Source organism: Tachypleus tridentatus, chromosome 8 (assembly GCF_004210375.1).
Source record: "Tachypleus tridentatus isolate NWPU-2018 chromosome 8, ASM421037v1, whole genome shotgun sequence".
Lineage (NCBI taxonomy): Eukaryota > Metazoa > Arthropoda > Merostomata > Xiphosura > Limulidae > Tachypleus > Tachypleus tridentatus.
Window position 1 is genome coordinate 91,603,537 of NC_134832.1, and position 12,917 is coordinate 91,616,453.

Sequence of the window (12,917 nt, forward strand, 5' to 3'; positions counted from 1 at the left end):
TAGCCCAATAGTTGGCGGCGGGTGGTGATGACTAGCTGCCTTCCCTCTAGTCTTTCACTGCTAAATTAGGGACGCCTAGCGCAGATAGCACGTGAGTAGCTTTGCGCGATATTCAGAAAACAAAAAACAATATTCTTTGTAAGTATTTTTAAAGAGATTATTGTTTATGTTAATATTTTCTGTTATTCAGAAACAGAAAAACAGGAAAAGCTTATTTGTCGATAAACGTTAAGGAATACGTATGAATAGGAAATCTTCAGCATTTACTGTAAAATGAGAACATAATTGAAAACGTTTATTTATTCTTTCTTTTTATACATTTAAAATTAGTTTACAATACGTCAAGAAAATTGTCTCAAACCTAAATACATAACCGGAAAACCTTGAAATGACATATTGACTGACAATAATGAAAAAAACGTGTGAAAATTACACTTAGATATCCACTCAATGAGAGATTTTCGACTCTCTTTAACTCCAAAGCTCTAAGAAATAAGTTTGGTTTTATTACTACAATATTACAAAAAATAAAATAAAAAAATAAAAATTACAATCTGAGTTGCGTCTAATAATACAAAAGTTGCTAAATATATAAAGAAAATTTTAAGTTAAATTTTTGTATTAAATAATTGAATAGGTAGCAAAGAAAACTTAAAAAATAAAAAAATATTACAGAAGTTTGCATTTTTAAAATAATCTATATGGTGGACACTTAACTAAGTGTCATATATTAGCACTAACTTTACAATAATACAATTTACTGCCTGAAACCTCTACGATTGTATCTTTTTCACACTTCATTCTGATTAAAACCTTCACACTTGTTCTTTAATTTCAGAACCTTTGGTAGACTGAGAGATATTAGAATGTGGAGTATTTTGAGAACTACTGTTTTCATTAGACGGAGACACATTATATAACACACTTGTTCGTTTCGGTTTTGTTCCACATAGTACTGACTTGTATGCTTCTCTGTATTGCTTGTTGGTGACTCCATATATAATTGGGTTGATGCAAGAGCTTGTATAGATAAGGATGTATCCCAGAGTGTGTAGAATAGGATACCTGACATTTTTATCAGTCACCTGTAAAATACGAGTAAATGATGTACACAGCTTACAGACATCTACTTATTTGTATAATAGAAAAAAACATTTAATTTTAATAATTATGTAATATAAATATTTCCATCGCCGTGTACATCTTTCTAGTATTTGTCCTCTTATTCATAGGTAATTTACTCAGTTTTTTGGAACTTAAACTAGATGGAACGTTAAAACTTAGCTTCAGTGGATTATATTTCTGAGATATTTAATATGACCCATGTCCAGTTCCCGGGCCCGGCATGGCCAATCGCGTAAGGCGTGCGACTCGTAATCCGAGGGTCGCGGGTTCGCGCCCGCGTCGCGCCAAACATGCTCGCCCTCCCAGCCGTAGGGGCGTTATAATGTGACGGTCAATCCCACTATTCGTTGGTAAAAGAGTAGCCCAAGAGTTGGCGGTGGGTGTGATGACTAGGTGCCTTCCTCTAGTCTTACACTACTAAATTAGGGACGGCTCGGTGCAGCGGGCTAACAACCTACTCACTTAAAATACCTGTTGAAGAATCCGCAAGCGATTGCGGCCCTATGTTCCTTGATGGAATCTAATGGTGAATGAATGATGATGATGGTGATGTCCAGTTTCACTCATAGAAATAAAAGAGTTGGAGGTCAGATTCTTGACCTTAATGCATGTCTTAGAGGTTATGTGTTTGAACTGCACGCACATTAATTTTAAGCTTTTAATTTAGTGTTTCCTATATTTAGACAGGGTTGACTTTAATTTAGTGTTAAACCCAGTAAATATTGATGGAATTTTTTTATTTCAAACCAGAGTTTAAGCTATTTCGTTTAGCATTGAATGAAGAGAATGTCATTAATAGTAGAGAACTGAAAAATATGCAACATAGACATGTATATATATATGGATAAACAATACATAATTTATTGTAGCATCAGCACAAACATAAGTTTACCTTGATGACTGTTTGAGGAAGGAAGCAAAGTATAAACGAACAGAAGATGGTGAGAATCATTCTGGTGAGGCGCCATTCTTCTTCTCGTTTCTTTGTGTTTCGATCCTTTTGCTTCTTAATTTCTCCTGTATTGTGGCTACGAAGACGCTTGGAGCTCCTCTTCACAATCCAAAAAATACGGGCATAGCAGAATATGATGGTAAAAGTAGGAATAATGAAGCCAATGATAAAGAGAAAAGCTTTAGGCGAATGTCCGTTGATTTCAACAATAGAACAGGCTAAGAGCTTCTCGTCATAACCAAAACGCCCCCACACGCCAGCCAATGTTGGCACCAATAAAGAAAACGTAAAAATCCAAATTATCACAATCATGAGAGCGATAAAGCGTTTTTGGTAAATTTTTTCGTACACATTTTTGTGGGCAATAAGTATATACCGGTTTATAGTGATTGCTGTGACGAGCAGCAAGGACAAGGCTGAATTAGCATATTGCACAAAGGGATATAAGATACAGAAAATATCTCCATATATCCATTTTTGAATGATGTATTCCGAGACAGTAAACGGAAGGTTCCAGGCACAGTACAAAAAGTCAGCAACACATAAACTGATGATGAAGTTGGCAGTTGGACCACGCACACGCGGGTATTTCCATAAAGCAAAAACTGTTAGTGCATTGCCGCAAAGACCGACAATACTTAGAACAATAATGAGAAAAGCGGCAAAGTAATTGAATTCTGTTGGATTTTTTCGTATTTCAGATGTGTTATAAATGTCTTTTATTGTTGTTAAGTTTAATAACAAAAACTCGGTAGTTGTCATGCCTGCTGTTGGTGAAGTTTCAGCCTATTCCGAGTTAAGTCAGAAAAGTCACATCAAAAGCTACAGGAGTTACAGCGAAATATTCTATTTAAACAAATAACTTATATCTTGTTTTATATTCCCCAGGTGGACTCAAAATATAGCCCGATGTGGCTTTGCTATAAGAAAGAAAAAACACACACACATCTTGTTTCATCTTTGCAAATAAAATGTTTACTACCAAACACTCTTTTCTTATGTTAGTTTCGAATTGTTGACTTTCTGAACTGCAACAAAATTTAAATGGAGAGTGTGGTTAGAAAAATATAATTTGAATATTTTATACATGATTAGAAAGAGCACATTAAACATAGAATATGCCCCTAACTAAAAATGGTGATAAAACGTTGATATGGGTTATGTACAAATATCTGAAATTTTATTTTCCTACAGTAAAGAAAGTTTTGCAGAAAAACAAACACTAAAAATTTGGTTTGCCAAAAATATAATGATTAAAATATGTTTTCAGGTGTTCGATTTTTAACAAACTTTTATCAATAAAACTAGTAATCTATATCATTATTGGTTAACATTTTCATTCCAAATGATGCAAAAATTAAAATAAATACAATCACTGCAGCATTACTACAATTTAGATACATTTTACGATATCATTAGTGGTTTTATTGTTAGTATATACGTACATAACAATAAACATTTTCAGTTCCACTGAATTCGTGTTATCAATGTGACAGTTTTATCACACTAAAAGCATAAAAATAAGTTGACATTACCAATATTATGTAACGGATTTACCACACCAACGAAATAAAATTGGATTAATGTTATCAAACTAATGTTACAATCATAACACACTAAACTTATAAAAACTGATTAATGTTACTAAAGTAACGTAACTGACACCACACTAAACATATAAAACTGGACTAAAGTTATTAATTTAATTTGTCAGTTTTTCCACAATTAACGTGCAAAACTGTATTTTGTTACTAAAGTAAAGTTTACCCCACTAAGCGTATGTAACTGGATTGAAGTTACTAAAGTAAGATATCAGGTTTATCACACTAAACCTTTTAACTGGATTGAAGTTACTAAAGTAAGATATCAGGTTTACCACACTAAACGTATGTAACTGGATAGTTACGTATGTAAGATGGTTCAAGTATAAGATCAATGTGATATACGATCCTGTCCGCTGTAAATAAGTAAACTAAATTACCAGCTTTTACATTACGGTTTACCTGCTCTTTCAGTTATTCAAAGTCGCGAAATGTTTCAGTGGATAATACTCATTCTGACTTAAACTTATCTAAGAGTGTGTTAAATGATTTACGCTTATTTTGAATCTAGAATGTGAGTTTAATTTTAAAATACTTAGTTAAAAACATATATCAGTTTAGGGTAAAATTATCCTGTAAAAACTGAAATACACACCTACTGAACAGAGACTTTTAAAGTTCAGATTCTATGAGCTCGGTAGTGATATAACACGATTGGTGAAGAACCAGTATATTCAGAATTCAGCAGTCCTTCACCGAATGGATCTATATGTACCCGACACTTCCTGTAACTATTGGTACTATTTTATTATTATAACATATTTACTCTCCATACTCAAATTTACAAGGTTGAATCACCCAGAAGTGAAAATGTTATCTTGACCATGTTCCGGATATATGACGTTGTAAGAAAGGAAGCCATGTTGTAATTCTTCCGGTCTGGTATTTCCACTCTATAACTTTACAATTGTAATTGTGTGTGTATATATGTATATATACATACATTTAAATATTAAAAACATGATTGCTCTAACTGCTTCGTTGTAGACGGAAGTTTTGAATTATTTTACTTGAAGTATGCGCAGTTTTAGGAAAAATCACATAATGTAAAAGATATCAGAAAGCATTTACGATTGTTAAATTATAATACCTACTAACTGTGGGTATTTTTCGAGGCGAATATTAAGAAATGTTTTCTGCTAGATTCAAATCACAGTCAAACTTTAACAGCAATGTCGTGAATGTGACTTAGCTACATGGTACACTTAGATAATGTTAATGTTTTCTAGAGAGAATATTAGAAAAAAAACGACAACTATTGTAGGATTAACATTAGCGTAATTAGCCATACGAATGTTAGCACTGATGATCACTTATTTGTTGTTGGTATAATAATAAAGTGTTTGAGGCTTACCAAACATTTATTAGGGGTGTTACAGCTCAATAAGTGAATGCATGGCATTTATTCAGTCATCTACAAATCATAAATTTGAAAAAGCAGTTAAGCTGGTATGTGATATTAAACAACCTTCTGGTGGCTCAGCAGTAAATACGACGGCTTATAACGCTCAAAATCGGGTTTTTGTGCTCTCGGTGGGCAGAGTACAGATAGCCCATTGTTTAGATTTGTGTTAAGAATAGCAAATGAAACCATGAAAACTGTTCTTTATATTCCTTCAAAATTTTATTTTATTTATTAACTTTTTGAAATAACATAACAATTAGGGACAAAAAGGGTCCTGTTGGTCCATCTCGGCTGTCCCATTCTCTAAGCCGAGCTAAAACTATTAAAAAATTAAAGCCAACTCTTATAATTCATATATCTTCCAAGCCTTCTTTTAAACTTCCTCAAACTTATTGCTTCCACAACATCAGAAAGCAACACATTCCACAGACCAAATAATCTATTTAAAAAATGAAATTGTCTTAACTGAAGACGGCTCCTACCTTGCCTAAATCTATACTTGTGTCCTCTAATTCTATAATTCTCGCTGTCGAACATGAAAAATGTTAATGCATCAACATTATCAGATCCTTCTACAATCTTTAATACTTCAATTAGGTCCTCTTTAACTCTTCTTTTATCATATACCATTTTAGTAACTCTTCTCTAAACCCTTTTCAACAATTCAATGTCCTTCCTAAGGTAAGGCACACAGGATTGAACACGGTTCTCCAAATGTAGCCTAACCAGTGTTCTACACAATGAAACTGTAACCACTTTAAACTTTTATTTAATAGTTCTGTAGATACAACCTAAAATCTTATTTGTCCTACGACTAGCAACTGCTAGTCTGCTTGGATGGCTTAAGAGACAGATCAACTATTATCCCAAGATACTTTTCTTTCATGACATTGTTAAAGTATTTCCCATCCAAATTATAATTATAATTCAAATTACAATAACCCACATGCAATATCTTGCATTTATCACAATTAAAACGTATCTATAATTTATTTGTTCAACTCACTAATCGATCTAAATCTTTTTGTAAAAGAGCAGCATCCTCTTCACATCACCAGAACTAAACTTGTATTTGAGCATTCAATAAATATGAAGTAAACAGGTTTTATTTCATGTTGAATTTTATTCAATAAACATTTTCAACTAATTTACTACAAATATATATTATACATATATATATATGTATTACCAGGTTAAATTTAATACAAAATTAATTGTTTGTTTGTCTTTTGAATTTCGCGCAAAACTAGACGAGGGCTATCTGCGCTAGCCGTCCCTAATTTAGTAGTGTAAGACTAGAGGGAAGGCAGCTAGTCATCACCACCCACCGCCAACTCTTGGGCTACTCTTTTTACCAAAGTCACATTATTACGCTGAAAGGGCGAGCATGTTTGGTTCGACGGAAATTCGAACCCGCGACCCTCAGACTACGAGTCGAACGCCTTAACCCACTTGGCCATGCCGGGCCCCCAAGTTTAATAATGTAAAGAAAAGAATGTAAAGTTAATTGCGAGACACAGAAATAAATAGACATAATACAAATCGTTGAAACATCTTTTCATATTTATTTTTAGAGATTACGTTTTGGATTAGAGGTCTTATTCAGTACGTAAAGTTTAAAATTCATCTATAGGATTTGAAAACTAAAACTCTTAAAATGAAATTAAAGCAATGAGCTTTTTTATTTCAATATGTGTAATAATATATAACATATGTAGTAAACATCAACGCAGTTTTGATTATAAGTATACAATAATTTCAAAAATATTTCTGTTTCGTACAGAACTACCAGGATTTACTACAATTTATTGGTGAGCCAGGGACTAACTCGCGCCAGAGGACTGTCTCTTCTCATTCACTTAATGACCACAAATAACAGACCTTTTTACGAACGCCCATAGTTTACTACAGTTTATATACTGTACAATATACAAGTGTTTAGCATAGGTGTTGTTATTTAGTTTAATTTGTGACTTAATAGCTGTTTAGTTTTTAATACAGAAGTGCTGAAGATGAATCATTTTAAAAATATTAATTGTGACAAATTTCATTACTTAACTCTGTAAAAGTATGAACCAGACATGACCAGGTAGTTAGGACGCTTGGGTCAAATTCTCACCCCACCAAACCTGTTTGCTTTTTCTGCCGTGGGGGCGGTATATTATGACGGTCAGTCCCATTCCTCGTTGACAAAAGCTCAAGAGTTGGCAGTGGGTGGTGATAACTAGTTGTCTTCCATCTAGTCTTTTACTGTTAAGTTACGGTCCAGGTTTGTCACATTCTGGAAGTGCATCAAGTAATTTAATTAAATTATAATAGAAAGCTGAAAGAATTATATCCGGGGTTTGATTTCCCACATTGGATAGAGAAGATAAGTGTCTTTTTTCTGAAACAAACAAATACACACCAACAATCTAAAAAGAAATACATTCATGAAAAAAGAATCCCTCAATTTTTTTGGTTAAAATGGTGAAAAACAAACCGTACTCTAAATGTTATGCTTTTAAAGTGGCAAAACTAGCGTTTTGTACGAAACTCATTTGTTTTAAATGTGGCAGCGGTAGTTTTGAACGTAACTGTAGAGCTTATAAATGACAAATATATTATTTCGAACCTATTAGTTTACTGATAGAGATGTTATTTCGAACCTATTAGTTTACTGATAAAGATATTTTTTTCGAACCTATTAAACCTGGTAGAATATTAGGCAGAGAACGTTATGTTAAAACGATTTTAAACATGCCAATCAGCAAGTCACATGACAACTACAGCTAATATAAAGTCGTGCAGGAACGGCTTATGTCACCGCTACATTTTGATAGTTTGATGTTTCTTAGGTAGTGTGATGACACTGAAAAGTTGTTTTGGGAAGGATATATATATTATATATATATATTAACCCTTTCCGACGTAAAATATACATACACTCTGATCATAAATATGTTAGGTTAGAGGATTAGACTTTTCAAGACGGGAATATCCTTTGTACATAATGACATTGGAAAACAATGGAATATAGATAAATTTGGGGATTTCATAAAAATACCCAAAACAAGTCATCTCTCGTTTGTGTTAAAGAAAATGCAATGTCTTGTAACAGTTAAGAATACACAAATACAAAGATTAAGGTCAGTGTAAAAAATTGGAAGCATAGACCAAAGAATAGTAGTGGACATAATAAAGAAAGATCTCTTTATGGAAAGCGACACAAGTCATGGGTACATAAGTTACTTCATGACACATCTCTTAAACTGTCTCACACCTCAAGCAGCTAGATAATTAAATGGGTATTCATGCTAGCCCAAAGGCAAACACATCAATCAAGTCATGAGATACAGCGCTTATGGACTTCAGCGTAGTTGAACTGTTGAAGTGGGTATTGGGAAGCCGTCATACTCATAAACGAGAAGGATCATGGCCACCACACAAGAGGCTATGATGTACTTTTGACGTGACGCTCTTATAAATAAACATTATTCAATATAAACTACGTTTCAAAAATTTCTTCAGATGTACGCACATGACAATATAGACTATTATGATATGCAATGGCGAGGCTCCTATATTGTTTTAGTATAACGTACTCAGTATTTTTAGTCTAAACTTGCATAATGTTGGTGTCGTATTGTGCATTATTTTGCAGTGGAGTGATAGTAAAGAATCTACTTAATCTTAGGATAGTGAGATGATAAAATATTTTCAAACAATAAAAGTTCGTAAGAACATCTGAAAATGTTTTCACTAACCAATAAGAAACAAGTGATAGCAATTTGAATATAGTTTGTTTCTTACATTTCGTAAAAACAAACGGTGATATAAGAGGTCTATTATTTAATCTTATGTACCATAAATCCTATAGTACATTGATATAGAGAATATATAAAGAGAAGAGCATTGTTATTAACTTAGCTTCAAAGTATATCTCAAGGAAAAACAGAAAATACAACACTCAAAATAATGCTTAAGTTAAATTAAGTTCAGTATACTTTTAAAGGAATGTTGATATTATACGTTAAAATGAAAAGTTAAAATTCATGTGAAGTATTAAAAGACAGACACATTTTCCTCTGCGTTAGCCCTCATATAGTTAACAGTATAAGACTAGAGGGAAGGCAGCTAGTTATCACCACTCACCGCCAACTCTTGGACTGCTGTTTTACTAAGTAATAGTGGGATTGACCGTTACATTATAACGCCCCCACGGCTGAAAGGATAAGCATGTTTGGTGTGACTTGAGACAGCATTACAGTAAGCAATTGCTTATTTGCTATTTTGCTGTCATCTCTCGAATTATACAGAAACTTTGGTTTCTTAATATACTTATTGTCAGTCTTAGTTGCATTTAAGTGATGTCAGAAGAGACGAGAAAAATACAAATATATTTTAAGCTGAATAAAGACTTATACATAACAAAAAATGCTTTCATAAGCAGAAAAGAAAAATAATGTATAAAAACAATTATCTTTTTATTAATTTGCTAACTTCCTACAAACAACATTTGGCAAAGTCTTTCAAGTTATCTGACAGCAGAGTTTGTTTATTTGTTGTTAATCACAAGGCGAAAGAAGTTGTTACCTCTAATATTCCAAGCCAAAGAATCGAACCCTGAATCGTAGCATTATAAGTATACTGCTGAGCCACCGGGGGATGGAGTGGGGTGCATTTCAGAAGCAGATCTGTCATTTCTCGATTCTATTAAAATGTTTTTTTTTTGTTGTTTTTTTTATAGACGTACTTGTTTGCTTGGTTTAGTTTGCATTCGGATAATGTCGACAACAATGTACATAAAACAGCTTCTTCAAATACATCAATAAAACACAAAATAAATATTGCAATATCACATGTGATAGTTGCAGCTGCGTACTGAAACTAGCTGCTTAAAAAGTAGGATCAAAAACACAAATTCATTATAAAACTATAATTATTTCTACTGCTATTGACAACAACACCTTCCTCAGAAATGTAAATTTAAAAATAAAACTTGTGTGCAAGTGATATTTCCAAGATATTACTGGAAACAAAAACATAAATGTAAAAACATAATTTAATACCCCCGGTGGGATAGAGTTAACTTTGCGGATTTACAAAGCTAAGATCCAGAGTTCGATTCCCTTAAATGGACACAGCAGATAATACTATATCGCTTTACTCTAACACAATCAAACAAATATAATTTAATCATAGAAGTCAATGATACGAGCAGCAAGGATAAATAAACACAATTTAATGGCCAGATATCAATGATATTAGCAGAAGGGTAAATACAACTTAGTAATAGGACGCCAATGGTATTAACTGGAAGGATGGATAAACGCAACTTAATGGTATTTACACCAATGGTATTAGCAGGAAAGATTGATAAACGAAAATTAGCGGTAGGACACCAATAATATAAACAGAAGTGATTGAAAAACACGATGCTTAGACACTAATGTTATTAGCAGAAAGGATAGACAAACACAACTTAGTGGTAAGACACCAATAATACTAAAAGAAAGGATGGATAAACACAAGTTAATCGGGACACCAATGACATTAGCCATAATTAAATAACTCTAGCTACTTCAGGTCATCTTTTCATGTGTTGTTGCAATGTGCTACTTATGTAAGACCTGTATTATGTGAAAACAAATGTAATATTTTGATTTCGAAAATCTGTAAAAAAGTATTTTAGGTGTTACAAAAATATAAAACAAACCTTTTATATTTATTTATATTATTATTATTTATGCCTCTCGATTCATTGAAGAAACATAGGGCCGCAATGACTTGCGGATTCATTAACAGGCTGCTTTTTAAGTGAGTAGATTGTTAGCCCACTGCACAACCCCCAACCAGGAGGATAAACCTTAGCCGTCCCTAATTTTGCAGTGTAAGACTAGAGGGAAGGCAGCTAGTCATCACCACCCACCGCCAACTCTTGGGCTACTCTTTTACCAACGAATAGTGGGATTGACCGTCACATTATAACGCTCCCACGGCTGCGAGGGCGAGCATGTTTAGCGCGACGCGGATGCGAACCCGCGACCCTCAGATTACGAGTCGCGTGCCTTGACGTGCTCGGCCATGCCGGGCACAACCTTTTATATTAATCAACTGAAAAGGTTTCATTAATTGATAACTATTTCGTTTTAAAGTTAAATTACAAGACAGGATTAGATTGTTAACCACACTTGTTGTTAAGCAAAAAAGCAACACAAAAGGCTATCTGTGCAGTGACCATCACGGGTATTGAAACTCCGATTTTAGCATTATAAATTTACAGATGTAATGCTGAAGCGCTGGGCTTTACTCCTATTACATTTTCTTTAACATCTATAGGTGTGTATTTTGTACTTGTAAATCAGTATAATGACATTTAAGTGTTTCCTCTATCAGATAATTATGCAAGAAAACCCATAGGGTGTGTTCTCAGGAATATAAACTTTAATGATAAGGATGCATTAAATATATTGAAAATAATATAATAAAAGTATAGAATGTGATTGTGACAGTTTTAGCTCAGAATAGTCGGCTATCCTTGTATATATATATATATATATATAAAGAATAAAAACAACGTTAAACTCACAAGTTTAGAAGAATTAAATTAACAAAAAAGGTATATAAAATTAACCATTACAATAAAGATTGATAGTCTGACACATCTTTGATTGGGTTTTTCAATTCTATCAGAGGATAAACCAACATAAATTTATTTTTTTCTTTTATCATAGCGTATCGATAACATAATATTATTTAGATATAAAATTACATTAATATGGCAATGCTCTTGAAAGTCTAAATATTAAGCTATACTGATTCGATAGTATTGTTGAATGTTTGAAGGTTAAACTATATTGACATAAGAACACCGTTGATGATCTAAATGCCACATTATATTGCTTTAATAATACTGTTGAAGGCCGAAGTGCCAAGCTATACTAAAATATTAACATAATGTTTAGGGACAACAAGGGATCTATTGGTCCACCTAGATTATTCTACCTTATAAACTAAACTAAAATAATTAAATAAAAAAAGCACTTAAAGCCAGCCTTTATCATTCATAAAGTTATAAAACTCTCTGTTAAACTTATGGAAATTTACTATCTCCACGAGATCTAAAGAACCTATACCAAAGGCCAATCACCCTGTAAGAAAAATAAAACTATCTTAACTAAAAATGTATATCAGAACGGCTGGTATCGGTATTAACACTTTTATTGAAAGGAGAGAACAACGTTTCGAGCTTCCTAGGTCATCTTCAGGTTAAGAAAGAGAAAGTTTGAATGTGACTATTGATGGACATATGTCTTAGGGAAGAGAGTATAAACGGATACGGGATTGTAAGGGGCATTGGAGTTGGATATTAGGTTATTAATTATTATAGGCATAAAGATGTTCCTTTATATTGACTTAATCTTGGTTTTAGTTGTTGTATAAGTGGGGATTCTTTGATTTTTCGTTTGTTTTTATTTATTTCCCTACTTAATACCTGGGTGTTTTCCATGGTTATGTTGTGTTTATTTGATTTACAGTGTTCAAAAACTTATGAATCCATTTTTTTTCTTTAAATCTAGTTTCCATTTTTCTGTTTGTTTCTCCAATATACAAGGTGTCCCAAAAAGTGTATGACACACTTTGAATGATTATAAATACAAAGTTTATTAAGATATATCTAGGTTTTATAATCCAAGCTTAAGAAGACAAGTGTAGAATCATAGAATCTTTTGAGTTATCGCAGGTGTTTGAACTGATGACCGTTCTGATCCAGGCACTGCTGATAACGCGGACAGTGGAACTGCAAACTTCACAAATCATTTCATTTGATATTTGGGTATGTTCTCTTTGA

General features: G+C 33.0%; 1 protein-coding gene across 3 annotated transcripts; it reads right to left on the reverse strand.

Moving 5' to 3' along the window:
* Window positions 1–278: 278 nt before the first annotated feature.
* LOC143222931 (G-protein coupled receptor moody-like) lies at window positions 279–4,574 on the reverse strand. Of its 3 annotated transcripts, none has more exons than XM_076450153.1 (3): window positions 4,274–4,574; window positions 2,018–2,997; window positions 279–1,085 (listed from the first exon to the last, which is right to left on the reverse strand). In XM_076450153.1, exons 2-3 carry the CDS (start codon window positions 2,837–2,839, stop codon window positions 816–818), a joined length of 1,092 nt encoding a protein of 363 aa, XP_076306268.1. In that variant the 5' UTR covers window positions 2,840–2,997; window positions 4,274–4,574; the 3' UTR covers window positions 279–815. The 3 variants fall into 3 exon arrangements, with proteins under 3 accessions (XP_076306268.1, XP_076306270.1, XP_076306269.1); XM_076450155.1 differs by having other exon boundaries at window positions 4,278–4,474; XM_076450154.1 differs by having other exon boundaries at window positions 2,018–3,105; window positions 4,274–4,460.
* Between the last annotated feature and the right edge of the window lie 8,343 nt (window positions 4,575–12,917).

Bases quoted from the DNA above. Each gene is read 5' to 3' on its own strand.
- LOC143222931 (XM_076450153.1), bottom strand. From the start codon at position 2,839: ATGACAACTACCGAGTTTTTGTTATTAAACTTAACAACAATAAAAGAC. The intron at 1,086-2,017 runs GTAAACTTATGT...CGTATTTTACAG, and splicing joins TTCCTCAAACAGTCATCAAG to GTGACTGATAAAAATGTCAG.